The sequence below is a fragment of the Betta splendens genome, chromosome 16 (assembly GCF_900634795.4).
Source record: "Betta splendens chromosome 16, fBetSpl5.4, whole genome shotgun sequence".
Lineage (NCBI taxonomy): Eukaryota > Metazoa > Chordata > Actinopteri > Anabantiformes > Osphronemidae > Betta > Betta splendens.
In genome coordinates this window covers 8975200-9003199 of record NC_040896.2, presented here as the reverse complement: position 1 = coordinate 9003199, position 28000 = coordinate 8975200, and the positions used below count along the sequence as shown (strand labels likewise).

Here is a 28000-nt window from a genome sequence, read left to right as displayed (position 1 = left end):
TCCTTTACCTCCTCCTCCCCTGGATCTCATCCTCCTCCTCTCCTCCTTTTCCCTCCTCCTCTCCTCCTTTCCCTCCTCCTCCCCTGGATCTCATCCTCCTCCTCTCCTCCTTTCCCTCCTCCTCCCCTGGATCTCATCCTCGCCTGTCAGACTCCCGGCGCGCTCACCCGGACTCCACGGCACCGGAGAGGACGGGAAGTGAAATCAGTGCGTGGCGAGCAGAGGCGTAGAGGCGCAGGCGTGATGCTCGGCTTTGGGTCATTTACACTGGATTCTACGGGCTCGGAGCCGATTTGACGCCCGGTGTTGGTGGGATCGGAGCGGACCCGGAGGGAGAGGGTGAGTGATCTGAAGCGGATCAAGAGCTTCAAGGAGCCTCAAAGCCGAATTAATTGCTGTTTAAACATTTCTGATCGACCTCAAATCGCGGCTCTACGAGCTGAGGAGAACTTTTCCCGTTTTAAATTTTATTCCGTCGACGTTGTGCTTCTGACTGTAAACTTTGATTATTGACAGTTTGCGTTTGGCACCGAAATATAGACTAATCGAAATTCTATTATTGGAAGCTACAGCCATGCAAACAGATGGATATCCCCTTTATTGCTACGAAATCCATGAGAATAAGTACAGATTTTTCTTCATACAGACAACTTTAGTTTATGATCATGTTTATGGGCTAATTAGTAGCATAGACATATAAAACACGCAAAACATGCAAATACAGGCTGAGCTTCAGAAATGTAAAATATCATCATAATGCTTGTTATTTCTTATGTTTTATTTCTCTCTCTCTGTTAAACTCTTTGTCTGAATTTTGTTTTTTTTTGTTTTCCTCGTGTGTGTGTGTGTGTGTGTGTGTGTGTGTGTGTGTGTGTGTGTGTGTGTGTGTGTGTGTGTGTGTGTGTGTGTGTTTACATTGGATGCTGCTGCTATTTCTGCTCATTTCTGAGGCTCCCAGTCACAGGAGCCTCATCTTTTGGGATCACATAAACCGCTGTATGATTTTCTAATGAAGAGCTCATCTGTGATACCCTCTAGTGGCTGGAAGGTCATTATGGAGCCCTATGCTTTGTTTTCAGGCTATTAAAGCTCAGCTGTTTAAATCATAATATAATCAGTTTAATCGACTACGAAGTAAAACGCAGCCGGGCCTTTTTACGAGGCTCTTTAAATGTTCACAGCATCTGTCGCTGGTATTAAACTTCACCAACTCCTCTCCTCATCGGTGGCTTTTAAAGTGACCTTGGCGTCAACTTTCTCTCATCCCACAACGCGCCGATGCACTTCCTGCCTCCTCTTCCTGTACGGCCGCTTTGTGATCTCCTCAGCTCGTCCTCACTCCAGCTTCCAGTCAGCACGCATCACTTGAGCGTCGACTTCCAAAAGCATCGGCCTCTCGTTTTAAATTAAACATGGCGATGATGCAAAATTGCCTCGTGAATAAAAGATGCTTGTGGGTGGTTCGGAACATCGCCCGTAGGTTGAGGTCTCCTCGTGTGACTCACTGGATGTGATTCCCTGCTTTTTGTTCGTCCATCAATCAGGAGCTCAAACCTCGGCAGAAATGGAGGCGCTTCTGCTACTTGTTACCGGCAGATACTGAGAAAGTGTTTATTTCAAGCCGGGAGCGACTGGTGTCTGCTGCTCTGAAGTCGTCTGTGACTTATTTCATCTGTTTGATCCTCCTTCAGTAGATTATTTATTTCAGGAGAAAGGTTTAACAGGAGGGAATGTTTTATTAATTATTGTCGGTCTCAGTTTCTTGCCGGCTCTCCTCCTCATCCTTATGCTGTCAGAATTAGACAACACTGACTGTCTCATTCACTAAGGCTTAAAGTCATGTGCTGTGCTTATAACACACAGGATGATCATAATTGGAGCCGTGGCTCCGATTGCTGCACGGGGTGAGGGCATAATTAAGCCGCTGTTCTGTGGAGTGGTCCTGCACCGCCCTGCGATTCTATCACAAAAGTCAGCGGCTGCTCGTTATGAACTCGCAGGCAACTGAAAGCGAGGAGTCCTGGGAGTGATCGAGCGTGGAAACGGGGCTAAGACATGTGACACATGAGTGAATCTCTTCTGCCTGGATCTCAGCAGAGGCCTGATTATGCTGCGGCTCAACATCCACATCGTTCCCAGCGGCCGCGGGCTCGTTGCTGCCTCCCCCTGAAAGACATGAAAGATTTATTGTAGGACAGCTCATAGCTTTTGTGAGGCTTGAAGGAGCCTCGTTTTTGCCAGTGGTGTTTGGGGCCGACAAGGCCACGATGTAATAGACCTGTCAAGTGCCTCCAGAGCAGAGAAGAAGAGAGGATGAAGGGAATGAGGCTGAGGGAAGACTTGGGACCGAAGCCACAGGACTGAAGGAGCGAGAGGTCCTTGGAGAAAGAAAGACAGAAAAACATTCATATGAATTCCAGCAGAACATTTTTCTCTGTTCATATCTCTTATAATTGAATTTCACTACTCTGCATATAGAACTTTTCTATAAAATCGGGAAACAAGGCAGAGGCAGGCAAATTATTACTGCACCTTCAGAGTCTCCTCACATAACACCCTGATGAATTACTGCCCCTCAGAGCAACAGCTAAATAACAGTAACCTGCTGCAGTGAAGCAGTCGCGTGTCTCGGCCCGTTTCTTCTGAACATGTGAATTCCTGACACAGAGTTCGCCTCCAACGAGCAGCTGTGAAGAAGCAGCACTGGAAGAGCTGCTTTAATCAGGCTGTAAGTTTCTGTAGCTCAGATAATATCTGTTGCTAAGTCATCAGTCTGATGACACATAAGGTCAAAGTTTGTCAAGATTAGATATGATGGATGGGAATCATCTTTATTGTTGCCTGAACATGAATTAGTGACATTTACAGGGAGTGAAAGCATGAAAAGCAACTGGGGCAAAGAGCAGTGAGAATCGTGGGGAATGTGTGTAAACCTGCACATCATGAAGCAGCTGTAAGTTGATCAGTGACAGTAGGAACCGAACCGAGCCGCTGCAGCGCTGTGATCTCATTCAACGTGACCTTAAGGAGGAGTCAAGTAGCATGCGGTCGGCCCGTCGGCCCGTCGGACCCCGGGACCGGCCGCAGCCTCTGAGCGCAGCTCGAATCCTGCTGCAGATCACGGTTAAAGCGTGCGCATGGATTCCGTCGGTGAATCCGACCTGTGGGCGGCGCCGCCGGTTCTGAACCCGGCCTCGTACGGTCCACGTGTCGAGAGGACGGTGAAGCGGTTTAATGCTGTGATGAGAGGGAGGGGGAATTAAAGGGGCAAAGGCTTCAAGGGGAGATTCGCTGTCGTCAGTCTGTCACAAACTCAGATGAACACGTTCTTCAGCTCAGTCGGGCTTTTTGAAGCTGCAGTCAGTCTTTTCTCCTTGTTAAGTGATTCGGAGCGGTGGTTCTTCACTGGTTTGGGCCCGTCTCGTCTCGTGCGATCTTCACCTGTGACTGAACTGAGGCTCACGACAAAGTCCATCAAGGACACGTGCTGCTCGTCAGTCGACCGTTTCACTTCCTGTCGCTGATCAATACTTGATGCAGCTTTTGGCGTGTTATTATAGGAAGCCTTTGTTTGTCAGTGAGCAGGAAGGTGGAGAGGAACGGCCTCGTGCGCTCAAGACTCCCGGTGAGACGTCTTCAGTGAAAGCGAGCTGTTGTTGGCAGTGACGAACCTTCACCATTCGAAATCCCACTCACTGTGGTCCTCACAAGCCTTTTCCCTCTGCTGTCAGGTCCGGATTCCGGCCTCCGTTGGGCCTGAGATGAGCGCACAGCCGACCATGCTCCGTCCCAAGCTCCTCCCCTCCGCGTCTGCTGCCAGTTTCAGCCTGAACGCATCGGACGACACCTCCCCCCCCTCCTCCCCCCTGTCTTCCCTTCACCACAACCTCTCTGCGCTGGTCACCCACGACCTCTCGCAGCCCCCCACCTCCTTCCCCACCTCCTCCCCGCTGACGCCCCCCAACTGCAGCGGCCCCCCGCCGTCGCCCTCGCCCCCGTACAACTTCTACGCGGTGCTGCTGGTGCTCCTCATCTTCTGCGTGGTGTTCGGCAACGTGCTGGTGTGCGTGGCCGTGTCGCGGGAGCGCGCGCTGCAGACCACCACCAACTACCTCATCGTGTCCCTGGCCGTGTCCGACCTGCTGCTGGCCACGCTGGTCATGCCCTGGGGCGTCTACCTGGAGGTGAGGCCCCATGTTTCTGTTCTGTGATTGGAGAAAAAGTGGAAAACACCCTTGACCGATGCTGTAAAAGTGCAGAAAAAAACGACTGTACTCATGTTTACACCGTCTCTAACTATGCAAAACACGGTTTTCAATCAATCAGCAGATAAGTCGTCTAAATGATTGTAGTTAAATCAGAGACACACGTGACCTCATCTGATTCTATAAGATTGATACAACAACTACAAACAAACTGTTAATATTTACAATCAGCGTTCTGGAGATTCAGGAAAATGTCAGTTCAATTCTTTTAATTAGGTGTAAATGGTAATAAAATGTCTCGAGCACAGTCTTCAACAGCTAGTGTTGAGTTATGAAATAAATTCTACATTCAGCGTCTTTTAGGCTAGAAAACCATTATTATTTTTAAACTTTGATAAGCTTTTACATTAAAAAGGAAAGTCTCTCCAGTGAATCACTTCAGAAGCAAAACACAGCATCTGAGAGTAAAGCAAAGTGGGATTAAATATTGAACCCACGATATTAAAGGGAATAAGTTCACATCAAAGCGTGATCCAGGCTGCTCCGTACTAACGCAGCTCCACGAGCTCGTTCCAACCCAGTTTACTGACATGACTCAGGCAGGAGTCTCCCAGGAAGCGCTAACGACGGCGGCCGCCAACTGTGTTGCAGGTGGTGGGCGAGTGGCGCTTCAGCCTCATCCACTGCGACATCCTGCTCACGCTGGACGTCATGATGTGCACCGCCAGCATCCTCAACCTCTGTGCCATCAGCATCGACAGGTACCGCTTGCTTCTTTCTGCCCCTGTCTCGCCGCTCCTCCCCCGGTTTGCTTTTCAGCACCAGGAGTCGGTTCATAACGAGTCGTTTCTCAGCGGTTTCGCTCCAGAAAGAAACGACGGCGACGGCGACGGTGAATCGATATGTCATTTCTTTGTGCTCTCCTGCAGCCACGCTTTGATTGGTGCAGGCTGTGCATTCACGTCCACTCAAATCCATCATTCAGCTGTCGCTGAGCGGCCCCACGCGCCCACGGCACGACAGCCCCCCCACGTCTCGGCCCTCGTGGATCACAGCTTGACCTGAAATCCTCCTCGCGCGGCTGAGCGGAGGTGACCAGATGCACATCGGACAGGCAATTTGCAGCTGTGCCCTAATTCCTGTGACAACATGACAGATTGAGGCTGCACTAGTTTAAACTGCTGTAATTTGGTGCAATAACTCCTGGAAGCTGCAGATGAGAACACACACTGGCTGGAGAACTGTCCGGCTGCTGGGGAGCTGCTGCTTCAAACCAAAACCAGCTGGATGAAAGAGGGAACAGTAGTGATTTGCATATAATCACTGCTGCCGTGAAATAGCTGTGGAGCAGAGACGTCTTTTTTGAGATTTGACGCTCACTTTGCTTTTTACTGGAGCAGGTGGTTTAAACACTAACCCACTGAGGTGCTGTTCCTTCATGCACCCTCTTCCATGTGACCCCTCAGATAAACACCAGCTCATCTCTAACAGTGCTCCTGCCATAGAAACGCTGCATCTCCGCATCCCGTGATACACGCTTTGACGCCTGAAACATTAGAGAACTCCAGGAAATGAAGTCCAAACAAAGCTGCGTGTGCAGCTTTTGAACCCGGCCACCGTGGGGACCGGGGCATCCCGGCGAGGTCGACTGCTCACACCTGAGCTCGCAGTCGACTGCGGCGGCTTTTGTCACACGTGAGCCGTGTGTTTCACGTCTCCTTGACGCCGTGGCAACGAGCGGTGGCAGCTTTTGTCTGTTTGAAGGAAAACTGTTGCTTTTGTTTGTGTGCGTTCCAAATCGGACGCGCGAGTTCGCTCTTGAAGCGTGCGTGAGGACCAAGGTGACGTGATGAAACCCGAAGCTGTTTTCTTACCTGATGGCGCCCGTTCGCGTGCGTGTGAGGTTTCACTCCTTCATCCTCCGCTGCAGGTACACAGCAGTGGCCATGCCGATGCTCTACAACACCCGATACAGCTCCAGGAGGAGGGTGGCGGTGATGATCGCCGTCGTGTGGTTTCTTTCCTTCGCCATCTCCTGCCCGCTGCTGTTTGGACTCAACAACACTGGTAACTGCTGCATTTGATCTCTCCTCTCACGTTGCTCCCTCCGCACTGGGCTGTTCCCCGTAGAGGGCCGTGGGCTCCAGGAAGTGATATCCAGTCAGGTGTTGTGTTAACGTAGGAGCCATGATCACAGTTGGTGAACAACCTGTCGCTCTGCACGGCCCAAACAGACTCACAAAATCTGTATCTGCACCATTAAGCTCCACTGAATCAATCGATCATCTGTTGTGCTGCATTTTATGGCCCTGCAGCAGTGTCAAACAGAGGTTAGTGCTCACAGTTTCAAAGCGTTGCAAATAGGAAATCTATGAACCAGACCTATTGACTGAGACCAGGCTTTACATTGACTGACGTGAGCTTTGCTATTAGAGGAGACAACTAAAAGGTTTGATCTTGTGCTTGAACCAAGCGGCAGTGACAGGAATCTGCCTCCAGAGGAACTGCCCCTTTGTGTCACTTATTCACAGAGTGACTGTAACATGGGAGCAGCAGCAAACGGCAAACAAACACTGAATATGAGCTCAGGAACATGACAGACAAACAAACAAGTTTCACAGTCACAGTTAATCTGTGAAAAATCCTCCAAAATGGGCACGGGCCACAATAAAGACTGGAGCTAAGATCCCCAGGAGCGAAACCTCTGGGAGTTTGGCTCTGGAATCAGTGGAAAACCAGACATAATATGAGCGCTGATATCACACAGCTCTCAGCTGTGGGTCTGAACGCAGCGAGACGTCAAATGAGGCAATGATGAAACGCTGCACGCTTCTTAGGAATGCGTTGCTCCTACACTGGATTAATAAAACAAACTCTAGATAAAAGGTCTGGAGGATGCAGGTCCAGCTGTAGTCCCTCTGTCCCGACTCCTCGTGGAGAATCAAGAGCTGCCAAATGAGCCATATCACCTTTGCTCCAGAGTCTCTCACTAGTTGTTCCTGCCTTAATAACCTGAGGCAGAAGGCAACGAGGAGGCCTCCTGCTGAGATGGCTTTGAGCTGCGTGCCGTGCTCTGAAGGGTCCAACTCTCAGGAAACTCAACAGCTGCATTAGTGATCTCGTTCCTTTGATCTCAAACTAAATGACTGTGACCGAGGGCAGAGGATGGGTCAAACCTCTCTGCGTTCAGCACCGTGTGAGCAGAGGACGGCGGCTAATACGCTTTGAACCTGTGCAGCCGCGAGAAGCCGGTGCAGCTCCTAATATCCGCCCTCTCCTCCTTCCCTCTCCCCGTTCAGCCGGCCGCGAAGGCACCACTTGCAGCTTCGCCGACCCAGCCTTCGTGGTGTACTCGTCTGTGGCCTCCTTCTACGTCCCCTTCATCGTGACGCTGCTGGTGTACGCGCAGATCTGCGTGGTGCTGCGCAAACGGGGCAGACGCACGGCTCCGCCGCGCAGACGCCTGCGCAGCCGGGGCGGGGCCGAGGCCGGAGAGGGCCACCGGCACAGGAAGGTAGAGGCTCCGCCCCCAACGCTGGTATGTCGGTTTGCCTTGAACCTTTATTAAGCGGCTGCTTCTCGTCCAGAACAAGTGCACGCAGCCAGAAGACGTGAAGCTGTGCACGCTGATCCTGAGGCCGGCCTCCGCAGGCCCACAGCGCAAGAAAGTGGTGAGTCTCTGGAGTAGGTCAACGCTGGAAAGCATTTCTTGTATTTCATGTGTTTTCCTCCTCTTCCCTAAATCTCTCACCCCGTCTTTACAACAAGCACCCTCGCCTTTGTTTGTCCCCCAACACCTACCTCCGTCACCCTCCGTCCTCCGTCTCTGAGTGTCCGACCCTGGTGAAGGAAGCGGCCGTTCACCCGCTGGAAGTGGCCTCGGGTCAGTTCCTCCCGCAGACCGAGCCCATTCTGGCCCCCCCCACGGCCCCGCAGGCCTCCCCCCACCAGGGACAGCCCCGGATATCGCTGTCCATCTCAGTGGGCCCCTCGCCAGCGCTTCCCTCCACTGTGGCACAGTCGGCCCTGATGCCGCGCGCCGCCACCCTGGAGGACGGCATGAGGGGCCGCGAGGGGTGGAGGGAGCGCAGCGCCGGCAAGGAGAGGTGGGGGAACACAAAGGAGAGGGTGAGAGGGAGGCTGTCGCAGCAGAAGGAGAGGAAGGCCACGCAGATGCTCGCTATCGTGCTCGGTGAGTTTTTCTCCAGAACGCATTCAGTCTGAACACAACGCTTTAAACAGACCCCTCATAATTAACACCATACAGCTCCATATGTTTCAATACTAATCAGACTGGATGTTCTTTTTGATTTGCTTCAAATATTTATATAAGCATTTTGTGGATGACCGTTAATTACAAGCTGTACAAGCTGAGATGGAGAAAACATTTAAACCTAGTTCAGTAACAAACACTTCTCAGGTTGATGACGTACTGTTTGTCTTCTTCTGTGCTGCTTCAGCAGTTTTTAGGTTTTTCGCAAATCACCCGCATGTCCTGATCCTCGCTCGCTCTGTCTCGCTTCCTCTCTCTCTCTCCGCTGCCAAGGTGTGTTCATCATCTGCTGGCTGCCGTTCTTCCTGACCCACGTCCTGAAGGCCCACTGCAGCAGCTGCTGCATCTCGCCCTCGCTGTACAGCGCCGTCACGTGGCTGGGTTACCTCAACAGCGCCGTCAACCCCGTCATCTACACAACATTCAACATTGAGTTTCGCAAAGCCTTCATCAAGATCCTGCACTGCTGAGAGCTCAGGACAAAAACAAGCTGCTGGTTTGAGATGAGACGTTGAGGCAGTGTTTGATAAGAGGAGGGTGGGGATGGACAGCGGATTCAAGTCAAATGTAGCATCTGGAAAATGTGCAGAAAGACAAAAAAGAGACAAACAAGCTGGAGATGTTTGTGAAGAAGACGTGGTCTGTGTTGTGTACAGGGACATATGAGGAGGATGTGAGACTGCTGTCAGTCAGGCTCTCCTTATATTTACTCTTAATCTTCCTGTTTGTCTGCATGTGCTTGTTTTTCCTCAAAAGACTGAAATAAATCAGAGCAAGGAAAAAACACAACTTCTATGGATCAGTCCAGCACAGACTTTTAATTTTTTTACTTTCTTCACCCTGTCTGATAATCCACTGAAGTTACATCAAAGTAGAATTATTGATTTGGTGATTGGGCGCACACACCATACGGTCAGACAGCTGAGAAGCCAGACTGGATCAGATTCAAGTACTTTTCAGTAAAAGTCTGATGTTGTGATTTCACTGGACCTGAACTGGGATCGAAACCACTATTCACACTTTCTGTCAGTGTGCATCGTATTGAAGTCAAATAAAAGCTTGATCCTAAAGTTGATTTTTGTTGCCCAACATTCTTAATCAACAACATCTTCCAAGAATGGATGAAAGCGAAACTAGGAGCCGTTATTAATTGGCGTACGTTCGACTCCGTTCTGCGGCAGCACAGAGGGAGTGAAAGCACCAGGAGGCCGACTGGTATTCAACACGAAAACATGTGCAGAGTGAGGAATTTAGATGAGCATTCAAACGCTGCTTCTTTTCAATGTGGTTCAAAAATTCTCCCCAAAAGGTTCAGGCAAGTTGTGTTGAATATGCAAAAGATCCCCTGTCCCTGAAGAAACGGTCTTTAAAATTCAAAACACACAAAGCGTTTCATTCATTTTACGCCGTTAGCTCCGGAAGAGATTTGGCTTAACTTCATGAGTTTGACTGCTTTAAACTGTCCAACTGTTGAAATCCACTTTTGAATGTAGTAATGCGATATTGTAGTTGACCTTGAACACGGACAGCCTGCATCACCGCTCCCTCGAGGTGGCGTCACCTTCAATCCACCAGAAGGTCTGAAGGCCCCAGGAGGCGATAGAAGATTCGCTTTGGTGTCTGTGACTGTGCTGCGACTGTGTGTCCTCGCAGCAAACTCCAGGATGTGCCTCTTCACAACGGATAAAAAGCCATGAAAGCGCCTGCACCTGAAGGACGGCTGTGGCAAAGCTGAGCTAAAAGCTGTTCCCTCAGGGAGTCACAGGGAGGCGACGCCCAATGTGCACGAAACAAGTAGCTTCACCTGAGTTAGCACCAAACGCGTTCATCTGTTCATTTACACAGTGGAGGATGTAACTTGTCCATCTAATGTTTCTAATGTTATAGGAGGAGAATTCGATACTTGATACCTGCAATAAAATATTATTTAAAACACTCAAACATGTCAAACTATTTACTCTAGTCCAGATAGAAACTATGTCAACATACAGCTTGCATTCATAAAAGAATAAATGCTGCTGGCACACGTGGAGCTGGTTTAAAATCCAGCAACTCGTGTTTCTCTGAGAGACGCGAGCTCCTGTCGTCAAACACGACCTTTAATTGAAGTTTCCTCTTGAAGACCTTAAATAAGATCACATGTTGAGCTGTGCTGCTGCCAGTAGCTCACGCTGTCTGATGTTACCACATCACACAGTTATGCCTCCATAGATTCATAACAGGAGCGTGGTTACTGGATACATATCTCCTTTCATCATATGAAACCCAACTCCTTCACTCGATGCCTGTGATGCCATTATCCTCCCAGCGTTCATGAGAGGGAGCGACTGGGTGGTGTGGTTTACATTACCCTCTGTTGTTAAACTCTGACCCAGGCTCACAATTGTCCTCATGCATATTTCATACAAGCCCGATGACAAGAGAGCACATATCTCTTACTCCCCCCGAGTGACGAGGACGCACGCGTTCTGACGAGAACAGCGAGATTAAGTTCAAGATGGACGAGGAGTAGGCCGCAGGGAGACGGCGGAAGGCGTGACGCCGTGACAGGAATAGGTGGTAATTGAGAAGAGGCGAGGAGAGGGGGAGAGGTGGCAAACTGCTGAATCGAGCTGACGATGACGAGGAAGGTGTGCGTGGAGTGAAGATGCAGCAGGCGCTGCTGGCACGGGCTTCGGCAAATGGAAGGAGCTCACGCTGACATCCAGGTGAGAGCTGAAGGCTGAGACGTGTTGCTTTTAATCAACCCAGCTGGAAACCGCCTGACGGGCAAATTAGCTTACAGGTTGAGCATCTGTAGTTTTTGTTTGAATGGTAATGAAGTCATTGTGTTCAGTTTTTTTGAAGAACCTTGAACATTTGCATAAAAGAATCAATTGTTTTTGAGTAAGACTTATTAAGACCTATTACAATGCACTAAAGGCGTCACATCCGAGCTCAGCAGTGTGGCCTCGCTCTGTTTGCAGGACCCCGTGGACGTCTGAGGATCCGTGACCCGGCTCTGTGCTCAGCCATGTGATATCCAGTCCATCGGTCCTACACAAACACTGCACAGCCGGTAGCGCCCAACGAGCTGCGCGCACTCATCTGCACGTTTAGAACTGGTAGCGGCGGCTCAACAAGTATGGACCAGAACCAGACTGGCAGCACCGGGGCGGCGCCAGTCAATCCTCCCCTTCAGCACTGGTCAGCCAGCTTCACTCAAAGCCCAGACGCCCACGACGTTCTGAGCGTTTCATCCTTGGTTCCTTCTACAGTGCACATGATTTTACCCCCATCCTACAAGAACATATACCCGACACTTCCCTCACTTACTGAAGTAGCATCAGAGCCTCAACTTCCAAAGAGTCCGTTCTCTTCCTCTGGAGCCTCGGAGGCGCATGGTCAAAATAGCCAGACTTCAGCACTTCCTTGTAGCAATAATCCCCATGAGGTTCAGCAGAGGAACGCGTCAGATGGGCGTCCGCTGGAGGACGGACAGGTGGATCTCAGTGTTCCCGGTGTTCTGCCTGATGCAAAGCCAGGTACCGTATAATAACTACTACTGTTCATTTTAATCCAATCCCACAAACAAACGAAGACCTCGCTAGCAAATCAAATGCTAAATAAATGAGATGTCACAAATGAAGTGTTAAAGACTGGATCTTACTACTAAACACGCTTGCACCACACACTGACCTGTACACGCTGTTCTCCTGCATGTTCTCGTCTTTTTAAGTCATAACATGAGACTTTCATTCTTTTAAGAACTATAATAGAAAGCAACGATTGGGCCTAAGATTCACACCACTGTTATGTGATGAAGTCATTATTTTTCTTATCAGTCCTTCAGAGGTGTTAGCCGCACTTTTGTCCCATCTCGTCTGAATATACTATTGAAACAGAGCCTCATATTGAGGTGTATTATGGTCCACAGGGCTTTTCTCTTCATGATGGATCAGACCAAACACTGCTTTTACTGCGCTCAGTCTTGTCCTTCATCCCTGTTTTTTCCTTTGCCTCTAAAAAAACAAGTTTTTCAATCCAAACTTCCAAACTCGGGTCCGGAGTTTCTTAATCAGCTCTTGGATGAGGCAGATACAATAACAGAGTGCTGAGGCAGCATTTAAAGCCTCCGTAAAAACAGTCTAATGTGGAATATTGGCTTTTTGTCAACTGCTGCAAGTCATGAAGTAGTTTGAAAGGCTAAGGCAGTGGTGAGTGGGATTTCTCATATGCTCCTAAATGAGATTGCAGCTCATACTATACAGTAAACTGGAGCTTTACATCTTGTAATCTTCAAGACTGGAGACCTGCTCCTACTAATAATTTTGTAGTTTTAGAAGGAAATGGTTTGTATCTTACATCTTAAGGTGTTTATTTATGGCATAAAATCCAAAACTCTAAATTCGTGTGTCTCTGTAGTCACAGCATTTGTCACGTTTCACTCAACGTCGCTGACAGTCTCTCTCCTTTTACCGTCATGAAGCTTTTATCAAACGCTGCTGGCAGGATCCACATTGGACCAGCACTTCACTGCCTGGGGCGGCTCTCAATCAAAGCACAAACCCGACACAGCAGACAGTGTAACTGTCACCTGAATCTACATGTCCTCCTAAATCAGTTGATCGTCTGGTTTTTATAGACATCACAGCTAAACAGATAGTGTATGTTGAAAACCCGAACTAAGAAAAAGCTGAAGCATCACTCTGTCCTTAGCATCCAAAACCTAAAGTTACCCCTGAAACTGAAACACTTGTTTGTTTTCTTGGTGAACGCAGACTCTCGGACCTGCTCCTGTCATGACCTGTGTTTCATTCTGACCTGCTTTATATTCACCACGTTGCTCATCGTCGCCATGCTGCTGGGTAAGCCACTGCTTCCATTACTGTTGCATCAGTCACTGCCTCCATGTGTTTTCAGACTCTTAAATGAGCTTGAATTTGCTATCATTAAGTAAAACTCACCACATCACCCATGGTTTCCTGTCTCCTCTCAGTGGTCAGGTTCCTGGTGGTGCCGTATCTTTTCAACAGATCGCCCTGCACTGTGAACGGGACCTGCTTTGCTCAGACAGAGGCGCCTCCACTCAGTAACAGTCCTATGAACCAGACGGGGAACTTCACTGCAGGTACACAAACAAAGTTCAAAGGTCAAACAAATTCATGTGTGGAATTCCTTCATTTATTGTCAGTCTAGTTCTGTTAGTTAGTTCTGTAACATCAACGCTGTTATGAAGTGCTCTGCGTCCGTATTTTACCTGTGCTCACAGTAACGCCGCTCTCTCCAGACTGTCGAGCTCTGATTGGAGATGGACGGCGTATTGTTGGCGGCTCAGCGGCCCAGAAGGGGGCGTGGGGCTGGCAGGTCAGCATGCAGTGGAAGGGAAGCCACGTGTGTGGGGGCTCCATCGTCTCCCCATCCTGGGTCCTCACCGCAGCTCACTGCTTTGTTGAGTAAGAGGTTGTCGTGTTGTTCACAGTGTGGGATGTGTGTGATGCGATTAATTAAGCGGGAAAAAAGCAAGCTGAACCCAGTTAATTCAACATAAGACGTGGGGTGGCCTGTGGTTTGTGCAGATACAACATGCTTGAAGCGGCTGACTGGACGGTGGTGGTGGGCACGATCAGCCTCACTGACACCTCTCAGGGGAAGATCTACAGGGTCCTGCAGGTGCTCTACCACCCCAGCTACGACCCAGACTCCAACGACTACGACGTGGGCCTGCTGCGCACCGTCACCGACATGCACATGAGCGGTGAGGGGGAGGTGGCGCCATCTGCTGGCTCAGCTGGGTTAAAACATTAGAAGTGCTTCACATTAAAGAGCTTCTTTAATTAATTCCTTAAATGTCAAATCAACAAGACAGGTCTTTCTTATAGGCAGATCATTTATTATTAAACAAAGCCAACTTAGCTCTGAACTACAACTAGCTCTGAGGTTACGATTACAGCTTAGATGCATTTTCTTACATTATTAATGCAAACTAATATCCATCCATCATCTAAATTAGTAATTCTGTTTACGCCTCTGGCCCGCTCAGAGCTGATCTTATTAGTCATTGCTCAAATGGCTGGCAGCACAAATCTCCAGTCTATCACAGGAATGGAGCCGTCACTCCTCAGGCTGATTAAAAGCTAAACTAACTGACTGGAGCAGGAGCCACAGCCAGGTGCCTGTGTGCTCTACAGCTTAACGCTATGCAGTTTGACTGTCATTGGGTGCAGAAGAAGGGCTGGATGCTCGTCTCATACGGATGCTGTGTGTTATCACACAGGAGCAGTGTGTCCAGTCTGTCTACCGAGCCCTCAAGACTCCTTCTCTGCTGGAGCAAGTTGCTGGATCACAGGCTGGGGATCTGTTCACGAAGGAGGTCTGTTACTTTCACTTCAACCCTCTCACAGGAACTGTCTGTCTCTGCCAAGAGGGTCCATCAGTTCTGACGTATACTGTAGATAGTTCATCCATGAGTCTTATGTAGCCCGTCTACTGTGTCCTGGAGTAGGAGGGGCCCTGAGTTCCTATTTTATAACTGTTTTATTTTACAGTTTTACTATAAATATTAAATTTTGTATTTGTTTAGTCCTGGGTAATTTCGGCAGTGATTTAAGCTCTTGACTTTTTAAGGCACAGTGGTCTACCACCCACCACCAAGGAACGTAATTGTAGCAAAATTACCTTTAAAATTACCCCTTTAATTCTACACTTAATAAAGTAAATAATGCCAACTTAACCATTTAGGTGCAAAATCTTACACACAACATAAAGTCCACTTTCCATAACAGTGTCACAAATATGCAATTAATTTCAAAGTCCACTCAAACCCATATGAAACTGAAAACAAATCGTTGCGGGCCTGATGCGTGGCTCGTGAGCGTTGAGACCCAAAACGTAATCGTCGGTTCACTCACGTCCGAGCAATAAATAAAATATTTGTATATGTATTTTCTATTATATTATATTTTGTATTATATTATATTGTGTATTATATCATATTGTATTATATCATATCATTTCACATCCACGTACCGAACTCACAAACATCTTATAACACAATATACCCATCTTCTCCCATCCTGTAAACCCACCACCAATGTGTCCTGTTTATGTCATGTTGTTATTATGCCAATTACCTATTAGTATATTTTTATTTGTACTTTTCCACCGGGTTACACAAGTCTGTGCTACATATAATGAAATTCACTCAAGCCATACTTGCATATTATTAGAGCAAGTTGTGGGCTCGCAGTGACCCTGACCTTTGACCTTCAACCAAATATATGTAATCATTCATCGTTCCGTTTGACATTCAGTTCATTTTTGGCACATGAGTAACTAACATCTTATTCCGTTTCCTTATGACCTGAGAAGTTCTGATGAACACACAATCACAAGTAAAAACGTTCAGATGACAACACAAATTCAACACAAGTCTCCATCCTCCTCTGGTTGTTACAGTGCCTGAAGGATGCTATATGTGATGAAGGAGGGGGTTTTCTAGTAATTAATTTCCTTCTCTGCTTTATTTAGGCAGTGCATCAAAAGAGCTACAACAGGCTCAGATAACGATAATAGCGCAATCCACCTGCTCCCTGCCAAGTGTCTATGGCTTGAGCATCACCCCCCGCATGATTTGTGCCGGCTCCATGAGCGGAGGGGTGGACTCCTGCCAGGTGAGATGAAAAACCTAAAACAGCCTCCGTAAACCTGCCTCACTCAGGTTTATGGAGAGCATTGTTACTTTAGGAGCTCAAAATAAAACATTTGCCTAACGGTTTGTTTATGTCTTAAGGGAGACAGCGGCGGACCCTTGGTGTGTGAAACAGCCACTGGGATGTGGAAGCTGGCAGGACTGGTGAGCTGGGGGGAGGGCTGTGGGCGGCCCAATAAACCCGGCGTCTACAGCAGAGTCACCCAGTTGATCCAGTGGGTTGAGGGGTATATAAAGGCATAAAGTGAGCGGTGGTCCTGTCTTTATTTATATTCTTAATGTCTTTTCATTGAGAAATAAATGTGAGTCAGTGCAATATTTTGACCAAACACACACAATACTGAAGAATGACGATAAAAACATTACCAGTCTCACATTCAGGTTCGCGTTGTGACTTCATGTGTTTCTGCGCGTTTGGGAGCTGCTGTGATTACGTCTAATGCGACGCTCGTGCACAGTGGCTCACACACCGGGGTCGTTATGGAGGAAGTGGCTGTGAAAGAGACTTGCCCGCATGTTGCACAAGCAAAAGCACTGTGTACGGTCCCAAATATAGCTAGTGCAGAAGTGAGCGTCCAGTGTCAGCGTTCAGACGTCGCATTATCTGCCAGCGGCTCCACGTCAGCCGCAGCCTTTCGGAGGCTCACGCGCGCGCCTGCTCCGCTTTGTTTGCGTCGCGAGTAAAGATCTCCAGCTGTAAATAACCACCCGGTCGTGGATTCAGCAAAGACACGCGACTGACGATGTGCTCGGTTATAAACGGGCTGAGGCCCCTTCAGCGGAGCCTCGCTCTGGCGCTGAGACTCAGAGCGAGCACCGAGGGCTGGAGCGGCGCGGCAGCCGCCAGCAGGCGCGTCGCTCCCGGCTCGAGCACTGGCGTTGAACCGGCTGCGGGCAGAAGATCGTGCTGCGGCCTGGCGTCGACCAAAGGACTGCTCTTCAGACAGGTGCGTTCACCTTCACTGACGTTGGCTGCTTCGCTTACGGTCACTTTGTCCAGCCCACGCAATAAAGCAGCGTTCGTAGACGTTGTGGTGGCAGCAGTAGCAGAAGTTAGCTGCTAGCATTAGCCTAGCCGTTAGCTTAAAGTTCTGTTCAACGTGAACCTATCTAATTAGCAGCGTTTAGTCCTGTAAGCTTAGATTGTGATGGCTTATCGGTCAAACACGCTCATTACGTGGTTCTCTGTGTGTTTACAGTAAAGTTGTGTACATGTACAACATGGTTACAGTGAAATATTTTGACTGTATCACGATGACTCTGCACAGTGACAGGTGTGAACGACTGGTCTTTGCGTTGGCAACAGAATCCGAGTAATCACATTATAATAACACATGTTTGAACACGTATATTTTAATGATGCTTCTTGGTGAACTGATATTTTTAACCTTGCTCATTTGCATAGAATGATCAGCAATTAAAACAGTCCTCTCATAGAATACACAGAGCTCAGTATTAAACATAGAAGAGCATTAGGCTTTGAGAGCTTCAGCTGTTCCTAATAAAGTGACCAGGCTGTGGACCTGGAAGCCAGACTGAGACAGAAAACCATTGGCTCTTACATTCACTGTGGCTTTTTAGAGTTGTCCCGGAATGCGGAAACAAACACATGCAGGCAATAAACACGCAAACTCCAAACAGGCTCCTGCTGACTGGCAAGTTGAAACCTGAAGCCTCAAAAGAAAAGCATTTTTTTCACCACATCACAAAATATAATACTGTACTAACCATAATTCCTTTCATCTGTGTCCGATAAAATAAATACCTGTTTAATAAATAATAACAATATTACCTGTTTCCTTTTTATTGCTGAGTCAATTGTGTCTTTTCCTCTTTTACTTCTCAGCTGTTTGAGTCAGAGAGCAGCACCTACACCTACCTGCTGGCAGACGCACAGACCAAGGAGGCCGTGCTCATCGACCCGGTTCTGGAGACCATTGACAGGGACCTGAAGCTCATAGAGGAACTGGGAGTGAATCTTAAAGTGGCAGGTAACCGTCTTCTTGTAGCTCAACTGTGAGATAATTAAGTCCACAAAGTTTGGAAAAGCCAAACCCAGATTAGGCACATTACACAAAAGTATTTCATTTTAGTTGTAGTAGTAGTAAGTAGTAAGTTTTTGTCAAACCCTTCAAACTGATTTACTCCTTGTTAGTGAACACCCACTGCCACGCCGACCACATCACCAGCACTGGGCTGATGAAGAAAAGAGTGGTGGGGCTGCAGAGTGCCATCTCCAAGTTCAGTGGAGCTGCTGCAGACATCCAGCTGTCAGAGGGAGACCACATCACCTTTGGGAAACAGGTAAGAAGGAAATGTAATAGGTTACATTAAATTAATCATTTTGGCTCTCGTGTGAGAGAGAACAGCTGTACAGACACACTGACTTGTTTTTCTAGCATCTGTATATCTCTTTTACTTGTTTACACGCTCATGCATACTTTACATTTAGGTTTTGTGTTATCTGTTACAGACAAACCAGTGGCTCAGAACTATATAGTTACAGTAATTTTGCCACTTCTGTCTTGCAGCATCTGACAGTGAGGGAGACTCCAGGACACACTGACGGCTGTGTGACGCTGGTGTTGGGGGATCAGAGCATGGCTTTTACTGGGGACGCGCTGCTGATCAGAGGCTGCGGCAGGACGGATTTCCAGCAGGGTAGACATGAATTTATGCATTAATTTAATAATCACGTTACCTTTTATCATCTTATCCGATTTACTAATTACTTCCACTGTAGCTGTAAATGTACTTTATAATAACACTGCAACATGAAGACAAGAGTGCAGAATAGCATTAGTCTCTTTTTCTCTTTTCTCAATGTCAGGCTCTGCTACAAGACTCTACCACTCAATTCATCAAAAGATCTTCACCCTGCCTGACCAGTGTCTTGTCTACCCAGCACACGACTACTTAGGTGGGCTCAAAGTGCAAATGAGTATATACCTCAGTATACCTCAGAGTCAGTTGTGTGAAAAAGTTTCAAATAAAAATCTATTCTCATTCTCATTCGGTAATCAGCACCGATGGGCTGTTGTATGGGGTGAGATCGCTATCTTTAAAGGAAATTGTCACCCACTTTTAAATGGGGATTGACGAAAGTCACCTCAGATAGTATGTAAGAATGAAGGAACATTCAGTTTCCTGCATATTATCTATGCAGAAAAAGTATGATTTATTCCTCCACCCCATCTCAACATGGCTCCGCCCCTCTCAACCTGCCCCCCCATATTGTTTTCATGTGTGACTGTACTTACCTTTCAGCTGTTTGAAACAGTGCAGACCGGCTCCGCCCCCTCAACATGACCCCGCCCCACACGACATGGCCCCGCCCCCTCTCAGCCGCACAATTGAGGGGCAGGTACAAAGGAAACCAGGAAGCACTAGTTGTAGTTTTTAACCCCATGGCAAACCATCTGTCAAGGCGTCTTACTGTTGGAATAAATTATAACTTCTCTGCATAGAAATTGTAGAGCAATCTGAGTGTCCCTTCATTCTTTACCCAACATCGTTTTGGTCAACCCCCATTGAAAACCTGTGAAGTTTTCCTTTCAAGGTTCTCAACATCTGAGCATTAAATTGTTAAAGTTTGTTCTTGAAATTAAAAAAAGCTACGCTCTTGATTAAGGATAGAGATCTTACCCCATACTGGTGCTGCAAAGCGAGTACTAATGTACAGTACAATTGCTACTTTTACTGTTGTTCGTTGATGTAGGAAATGAGGAGCATCTGAAAAAACAGCCAGTGTGGCAAATATTTCAACACTGTCTGTACATCACTTGCTTCTATGTCTGCCAGCATTGTGTGATTAAGTCTTGAGGTCTCACAAATCTCACATAGTTCTATGATTATATTTGTGTCAGGTCAAACTGTGTCCACGGTTGGTGAGGAGCGCAAGTTTAACCCACGTTTGACCTTGAGTCAACAGGAGTTTGTGAACGTCATGGACAACCTGAATCTCCCCAAGCCAGATAAAATAGGTATGAAAAAATGGCTTTAATAAAACGAAAGCTGTGCCAAAATATGATTGAACTGACGCCCCGCTACACAGATGACTAAAAACAATGTTTTCCTTTTTTTCAACAGATGTTTCAGTGCCTGCTAATCTGGTTTGTGGAGTACACCAAGTTTGATGATTCTACATCAAAAACTACATGATGGCAAAGTGGTTCACCTTTCCATTGTGTTTTCAGTAGAGTTACTCCAAAACCACACAGTGTTTTTTATATTTGTATGTAAATCTAAAGATATATTTAACCAGATGTTGTCATTTGGTTTGAAGTTACTGTTCTATTGGAATGCAATTAGGTCATATTTAGAGTTATACATGTGATGACCTCTAACAATTTGTACAGAAAGAAAAAACACTATTACAGTTTTTTTTTTCGCATTAATTTTTAATGTAAGTATTTTTTAACAGCTGTATTATTGAATGTGAATAAGAGCTGAACTGTTCATTTATAGTTCGACCCAGGATTTATTAATGCTTAACTGAAAATAACCCTATCTTACTCAAAGCGAGGACATTGTTTTACTTTTAAAAAAAAAAGGTCAGCCACCACAACTCAGCTGATGTGCACATGATGCAGTGTTTCAGAATCAGCAGAGACTAAAGGCGACCTTTCAGCAGCAAAACTGAGCTTTCTGCTGCATCACATTCATTTATTAGTTATTCAAGACTATTCCGCCGGATCTGGCTAAATACTCACACTCAGTGTGTGTCAGTGTTTCCTCAATTCTCGTTTACTTTCATTTCCTTTTTGTTTAAATGTTACAAATACTGGTGATTGCCAGATATTCGTGTAGTTGGCGCTGAAGGGTAGAATCTGTTTTAAAATCTAGTTTCTAGCCTCAGACGTCTTCCTGAAGGCAACATCCCTCATAAACCTGGGCAATCAATGAGGAAACGATTGTGGCTGCTTCCGGGTTTCGCGCGTGCTGTGTTTTCCACCCGTCGCTCAGTGAAGCTGCTTTGTTTGAGAGTGTCTGCCCCCCAGGATCTGTCTCTGAGAGAGAAAAACTCACTTGTGACATCGGCGAGAGGAGGATTGAATTAAAACATTAAGGATGGAGCACAATGACGTGCTGATCTTCAGACAGGTACGTTCACTCGTCTGAGGTGCTCAAGTTGTAAGAGTTTGAGCAGAAAGTAACCAATAACAAGCAAGAGAGTTGTATGGTTGGCAGAACAGTCGCCCAAGACTGCAGAGTGCAACACACCAACCTGTGCACAGCCTGGATCGACTACAAGAAAGCCTATGACTCAATGCCACACACATGGATCACTGAATGCTTGGAGCTGTACAACATCTCTAAGGGCCTTCATTGCAAACTCGATGAGGTTGTGTGGGTTATGGATACCGACTCCGGAACGGGGCCACCATAAGTCACCTCCTCTACATGGATGACATCAAGCTGTACGCCAAGAGTGAGCGAGACATCGATTTGCTGATCCACACCACCAGGACCAACCAGATTGTGGTGGTGGATAAAGAGCAGAGGAGAGCTGAGATGGTGGATGTGGCAATACCAAGCGGTTATTCCCTATTATTATTTCCTGCAGTTAAACTTTACTGAGAGCGGACTTAATTAACTGCGCAAAAGAGAACTCGACTGCTGGAGCTGGATTCTCAAAGCACGTTTTGCGTTGTGATTGTCGTTTGCCGTTTGGGTGGAGTCTCTGTGCTCGTGGAGGATATGCCGCCCGTCACGTAGGCCTCTCCGTGTTCTACTGGTGTCCGCGGCGCACCGGGGGAGCGCGCAGTGACGCGCCTACATCCTTGTTGCGCGCTGATCGGATTTGCTGCAGTGGGACAACATATCCCATTGAATTGAATCGTTTCCTGTAAACTCAAGGACAAAGACCTGGTCCAAGATTTAGCTATGAGGAGAGTGATATAGGATATAGTTAGTGCAGAAGTCAGTGACACTATTGCGGCGTCCAGTGTTGCTCACGCGCGCGCCTGGCTGCTCCAGCTGTAAATAACCACCCGGCCGTGGATTCAGCAAAGACGCGCGACTGACGATGTGCTCGGTTATAAACGGGCTGAGGCCCCTTCAGCGGAGCCTCGCTCTGGCGCTGAGACTCAGAGCGAGCACCGAGGGCTGGAGCTGCGCGGCAGCCGCCAGCAGGCGCGTCGCTCCCGGCTCGAGAACTGGCGTTGAACCGGCTGCGGGCAGAAGATCGTGCTGCGGCCTGGCGTCGACCAAAGGACTGCTCTTCAGACAGGTGCGTTCACCTTCACCTGTGCGTCAGGTAAACGTTGGCGCCAACGTGCGTGCACCAACTAACCTGTGCGCACGGGCGACTTAATTCATGTTGTCGTTTTATTGTCTTTTTATTTTTGGCACTGAGCACCTAACGTCATGTCTCTCTGTGCACAGACACTGCATGCAAAATACAAAGGTATACTGTAATTTAATAATTTAACAATACTTTTTTGAAGAAGTTCACTGCACAGATTTGCGAGTTGGCGGAGGAGGAGAGTTTGAAAGCAGCTTTTTATTGCAATAAATCTCAGGTGCACTGGGCTGCTTTAGTTAAAACCTCTTCTTGCAAGTGTTTTTTTTTCTTCTGTCATTCTTTATGATTCAAAAGCACAAATGCGACATGCACATTTACAGTATTTAGACAATAATCATCATTTATTTACTCTCTTGCTCACATGGAAATATGCTTAATTATTATGCTGTTTATTGCTGAGTCACTGGTGTCTTTTCCTCTTTTACTTCTCAGCTGTTTGAGTCAGAGAGCAGCACCTACACCTACCTGCTGGCAGACGCACAGACCAAGGAGGCCGTGCTCATCGACCCGGTTCTGGAGACCATTGACAGGGACCTGAAGCTCATAGAGGAACTGGGACTGGATCTCAAAGTGGCAGGTAGTTCTATCACATGAATCGTAGACATGTAGATAATCAGTGTCCCGTTCTCCATTTCTCAGGACTTTTAAATGATTGTCCTTTGTGCTTCCTTCCATTCGTGTTAGTGAACACCCACTGCCACGCCGACCACATCACCAGCACTGGGCTGATGAAGAACAGAGTGGTGGGGCTGCAGAGTGCCATCTCCAAGTTCAGTGGAGCTGCTGCAGACATCCAGCTGTCAGAGGGAGACCACATCGCCTTTGGGAAACAGGTAAGAACGTTGGGCGAGAGTCATGGGACTGGACGGGTCACCAGTTCATCTTCACACAGTCACCACACCTCATGTCACGTCTCCTCCAGCGTCTGACAGTGAGGGAGACTCCAGGACACACTGACGGCTGTGTGACGCTGGTGTTGGGGGATCAGAGCATGGCTTTTACTGGGGACGCGCTGCTGATCAGAGGCTGCGGCAGGACGGATTTCCCCCAAGGTAAACGCAGCGATATCTGCTAATAAAGCCCATATTATAAGATATAACTATAACTAGTATGTCAATCATTTTATGGTCCATCCAATATTGAGCATCTGCAGCAAGGATGCATTAGCAGGTCAATGTGTATGTGCAGGAGCTGTATTTCTGTACTTTTTCAGGTTGCCCCAACCAGCTCTACCAGTCCATTCACCAGAAGATCTTCTCCCTGCCCGACCAGTGCCTCGTCTACCCAGCACACGACTACTTAGGTCTGTGTCCATGTGTCCGTCTCTGTCTGTCTCTCTGGACGCTCACATCAGCGCATCCTCTGTTGTCCTCAGGTCAGACCGTGTCCACGGTGGGTGAGGAGCGCAAGTTCAACCCACGTTTGACCAAGAGCCTGCAGGAGTTTATGAGCATCATGAACAACCTGAACCTCCCCAAGCCGGACAAAATGGGTAACAAAAACTAACTCTTCACAACTTCCTGCACAAATGAATGCAGACGCTTGGATGTTTTCCCAGTCCTGAAAGCATCACTTTGTTTCATTTCGCAGATATCGCGGTGTCTGCAAATCTGATTTGTGGCGTCCACAGAGTTTGAATCTGCTGCAGAAGAAAGCTTTGAAATGAACCCTGACATCAACAGAACGGCAGCAGTATCACCACTAAACCGCTGAGCGTAAAGTGCTTTAAATCGTCTCTCTGGATGGAGCTTGTTGTTTGTGCAGCTTATCTGCTTTTGAAATGTAAGGCGCATGTTATAGTAAAAGGTGAGCAACAATAATTAGTACATAAGAAAAACAGCAAGTTGTAAGTTTGTGTGTGTTTCTATTCTTGCTGTATACAGGGAGGGGCTTTGTGTTTCATTAAAGGTTTGGTTTAGTATTTACTGTGTATCTGACTCACTGAGTTCTTTCATAAGAAAATGTTAACAATGAAGTGACACCATTAGGACCGAGACTCACCGTCACAGCAATCTTAACGGGATGCTGAACAACCATCCCAAAATATTTTCTTGACAAAATCAAGTTTATCTGGGTAATGATCTGCTGTAAACAGAAGATTTATGAGGATTAAGAAAAGGGCAAACCCAGCTGGGCTCCAATAAGGAACCAGAACCTACAATGGCCGACCCGTGGCAGCGCGATTAGCTGTTCAGCAGAAACCTGGTCTCGTGTAGTTTATTGCTCAATTTGATTATTTTCTCCATTACGTGAATGTTTCAGTTGGTAACAAGCCTCCAAGTGAGACTGTCCAGATGCTGAGTCATGAAAAGTGGACTTGTTTCTCTTTAGGCTAAAATGTATTAGGAGTTTATAGTATCCATTCATGCCTAGACTGCATTAGACAAAGCAAATACTTTAAACATGCCTTTAAAGTAAAGAAGACAATTATGTTATAACAAGCTGGCTGACGATTGCGTCTCTTTTCTAAAATCTCATCCATTTTTCAAACATTAAAAGTCCGCTTCCACTGAGCTTGTGCTGTGAGGCGCGTCTCGTTATTTCCCGCCTTCGCTCGGTCGCGCGCAGGGAGGAGGGATGTGCGTGCGAGCAGCTCGTGGCTTTCGGCGCGTAGCTGCCGTTTTCTGCCTCGTCATGATGACACTCGCAACTGATGCCGTGTTTACCAAAACAATTATGGTTTACAATTTAAAATGGCGAGAAGTGAGAAGAGAACAACCGAGGGACCCAATGGATCCAGCTCCAACCAACCACCAGCGTCCTGGCGGCACTGAGGCCAAAGCAGGACGCAGTAGCGCGTTCCGTCCCGTGTCATTATCAATGGCATAAACGACGTAGCAATGAGCTATTTGCAGTGTCGAAGGGGTCTTTAAGAGGCCTTTTCCCACCCAATTCCACCTCTCTGGTGCAGATCAAACCTGTTGGTCGCTTTTGCGCTTCCAGGTCTTCCGGTTCTAACAGCTGATCGCCCAGTAGGACAGCATGGTTGGGGTGGGTCGGGATGAGACGCGAGCGCGAGCGCGTATAAAGGGCTGCAGCACCTAATGCAGCAGACGCTTCACACAAAGTAACGTCACGGCTCCGGGATGGCGAGCAACGCGGGAATCACCTTCAGACAAGTAGGTTCACTCGCATTTGTAGTTTCACGCGAGCGGCTGGAACTTCAAACAGTTCCGATTCGCAGGAAAACTTTACGCAGTAAAAGCGTGGATGCTCCTCAGCGCTTCAGCTGTTGGAGCCAATCTGTCATTAGGCGGAGACGGGCGTCACTAACATAACACCTACAGGACTTCTAGTTGTTATTTACTCTCAGACGTTTTCTCTCTTCCGTCTCATTATCACACGGTATCACCCGTTTCATGCCTGCGCCCTACTGCAGAGGCACCTGTGTCTTTTCCTCTTTTACTTCTCAGCTGTTTGAGTCAGAGAGCAGCACCTACACCTACCTGCTGGCAGACGCACAGACCAAGGAGGCCGTGCTCATCGACCCGGTTCTGGAGACCATTGACAGGGACCTGAAGCTCATAGAGGAACTGGGGCTGGATCTCAAAGTGGCAGGTAGCTGAATACTTCTTTATTACATCTTCTTTATTTCATTATAATAATTTGAACATTACTGCGGTATTATGTTTTATTATCAATATTGTCACATAGCATTTTGGAAATGTGTCAGATTAAAAATGACACTAAACTAAGTAGAATCTTTTGGACAATTTATGACACTGGAGGTGTGTTGGCACCACCTGCCTGTCACTGAGGGCCCGAGAAGCTCTAACTCCTGATTCCACTGATGTTTTGCTCTACGGTGTTAGTGAACACCCACTGCCACGCCGACCACATCACCAGCACTGGGCTGATGAAGAAAAGAGTGGTGGGGCTGCAGAGTGCCATCTCCAAGTTCAGTGGAGCTGCTGCAGACATCCAGCTGTCAGAGGGAGACCACATCACCTTTGGGAAACACGTAAGAACGTATTTCACATAGTCCATAGGATCTATGCAGCTTAGTTAAGATGAAATATGCAGTTGTTTCTAAATAACTCACTCTTTCACGTCTCCTCCAGCGTCTGACAGTGAGGGAGACTCCAGGACACACTGACGGCTGTGTGACGCTGGTGTTGGGGGATCAGAGCATGGCTTTTACTGGGGACGCGCTGCTGATCAGAGGCTGCGGCAGGACGGATTTCCAGCAGGGTACACTTTCACTTGCGTATAGTTTTGTTGTAGTTCTGCACTCTGACCACCAGGGGGCAGCACGGGTACCGAAGTGTAATCTGTTTAAAGCGTCTTTGTCGTTCAGGCAGCGCTGAGAAGCTCTACGAGTCCATTCACCAGAAGATCTTCACTCTGCCTGAGAGCTGCCTGCTCTACCCAGCACACGACTACAAAGGTTGGCGCAAATGTTTATCGACCTGATCTTCCATCCTTTAATGAAGCACTTGGCCACAGAGAGACAGTGGGTTCTGTGACACACCCCCTGCTGTCCGAGTGATTATTGTTAATCAGCAACTGCTGTGGATGGTAAAATTGATAACGGATGTTTGACCTACACTGTGCATTGTGTTCAGTAGCTTTTTCATGACCCTCAGAGGCACGTCTTCCCAGAGTCACACCTGATTTTCATAGCCTGGACTTTCATTTCCTCTCCAAGGGCCTGACGCTGTATTTGTCTCCGTGCATCAGGTCGAACCGTGTCCACGGTGGGTGAGGAGCGGAGGTTCAACCCACGTTTGACCAAGAGCCTGCAGGAGTTTGTGAGCATCATGAACAACCTGAACCTGTCCCTGCCAAAGAAAATGGGTAATAAAACAGTTTAATGCTAAATAACATCTCTGTTGCTTCTTTTCATGTTTGATGCACAGTTAAGTTTCTTGTAACCTCACATCTCTTTGTTTTCTGTTTTCTTTTCCAGCTGTTTCAGTTCCTGCTAATCTGGTTTGTGGAATACAAGATTAAACATCCAGCATTTTATTACATTTTAGTAACATTTTAGCATTTATGTTTCCCATAAGTGCCTACTGTAAAAATGAAAATTATGGATGTTATTGTTTTGATATTATAAATGATTAACTGGTTCCCTTATGCCTTTTGCCAAAGACTCACACTCATATGCACCTCATGAAACCTGTTAAATAAAACTATCCACTCTCATGCGGATTATTGCAGGTGTTTTCTCACCGACTCAGTTTAACTCTGACCACGATGTCAGCTGCTTCGTTGCAGCCAAGTAAAGGTCCACGAGGCGTCTGTTTGTCCAGACACTTGTTCTGATCCGACTGGAACCAGTCGCAGCCCTTCTGTGTGTGTGGTATCTCGTACAGAACAGCCAGCCTTTTCTTGGCTGATGGAGGAGGAAGGTTTGCGGTTTTAAGTAACACTGAAAATGACGGCGAATTCTCTCCTTTAACTACAAAGAGGTGATGAGAAGGAGGTGAGTTTGAACTGATTTATGCCTTTTTAATCACCCACCTCGTCCTGTGCCGATGGCAACTGAGACCTAATAACCAACCCGTGCAACTTGCAGGTAT

The 28000-nt window shown here is 47.5% G+C and overlaps 5 protein-coding genes across 9 annotated transcripts; all 5 read left to right on the top strand.

Annotated features, from left to right (window-relative positions):
- The first annotated feature begins 12 nt into the window (after window positions 1-12).
- Window positions 13-10419, top strand: drd2l (dopamine receptor D2 like). The gene is made up of 8 exons (XM_029130298.3): window positions 13-339; window positions 3732-4184; window positions 4857-4966; window positions 6136-6272; window positions 7505-7719; window positions 7793-7876; window positions 7974-8397; window positions 8752-10419. Exons 2-8 carry the CDS (start codon window positions 3762-3764, stop codon window positions 8946-8948), a joined length of 1590 nt encoding a protein of 529 aa, XP_028986131.1. The 5' UTR covers window positions 13-339; window positions 3732-3761; the 3' UTR covers window positions 8949-10419.
- Window positions 10420-11455: 1036 nt separating this feature from the next.
- Window positions 11456-16568, top strand: LOC114843067 (transmembrane protease serine 6-like). The gene is made up of 8 exons (XM_041067853.2): window positions 11456-12002; window positions 13239-13325; window positions 13457-13588; window positions 13748-13913; window positions 14037-14215; window positions 14735-14830; window positions 15988-16130; window positions 16250-16568. Exons 1-8 carry the CDS (start codon window positions 11603-11605, stop codon window positions 16409-16411), a joined length of 1365 nt encoding a protein of 454 aa, XP_040923787.1. The 5' UTR covers window positions 11456-11602; the 3' UTR covers window positions 16412-16568.
- Window positions 16569-16679: 111 nt separating this feature from the next.
- On the top strand, window positions 16680-20634 carry LOC114843311 (persulfide dioxygenase ETHE1, mitochondrial-like). Its single transcript, XM_029129742.2, has 7 exons — window positions 16680-17115; window positions 18015-18159; window positions 18324-18472; window positions 18700-18829; window positions 18999-19088; window positions 20035-20151; window positions 20258-20634. Exons 1-7 carry the CDS (start codon window positions 16912-16914, stop codon window positions 20302-20304), a joined length of 882 nt encoding a protein of 293 aa, XP_028985575.1. The 5' UTR covers window positions 16680-16911; the 3' UTR covers window positions 20305-20634.
- Window positions 20635-21235: 601 nt separating this feature from the next.
- LOC121201627 (persulfide dioxygenase ETHE1, mitochondrial-like) lies at window positions 21236-24405 on the top strand. Its single transcript, XM_029129743.3, has 7 exons — window positions 21236-22400; window positions 22908-23052; window positions 23160-23308; window positions 23398-23527; window positions 23689-23778; window positions 23851-23967; window positions 24066-24405. Exons 1-7 carry the CDS (start codon window positions 22197-22199, stop codon window positions 24110-24112), a joined length of 882 nt encoding a protein of 293 aa, XP_028985576.1. The 5' UTR covers window positions 21236-22196; the 3' UTR covers window positions 24113-24405.
- A 1030-nt stretch (window positions 24406-25435) lies between these two features.
- Window positions 25436-27626, top strand: LOC114843314 (persulfide dioxygenase ETHE1, mitochondrial-like). 5 transcript variants are annotated; one of them, XM_029129748.3, is made up of 7 exons: window positions 25436-25594; window positions 25889-26033; window positions 26288-26436; window positions 26537-26666; window positions 26773-26862; window positions 27156-27272; window positions 27385-27626. In XM_029129748.3, exons 1-7 carry the CDS (start codon window positions 25562-25564, stop codon window positions 27426-27428), a joined length of 708 nt encoding a protein of 235 aa, XP_028985581.1. In that variant the 5' UTR covers window positions 25436-25561; the 3' UTR covers window positions 27429-27626. The 5 variants fall into 5 exon arrangements, 2 of the variants coding, with proteins under 2 accessions (XP_028985581.1, XP_055359124.1); XR_003783570.3 differs by lacking the exon at window positions 25436-25594 and having other exon boundaries at window positions 25601-26033; window positions 26777-26862; XR_003783569.3 differs by lacking the exon at window positions 25436-25594 and having other exon boundaries at window positions 25601-26033; window positions 26777-26862; window positions 27124-27272.
- Window positions 27627-28000: the final 374 nt, after the last annotated feature.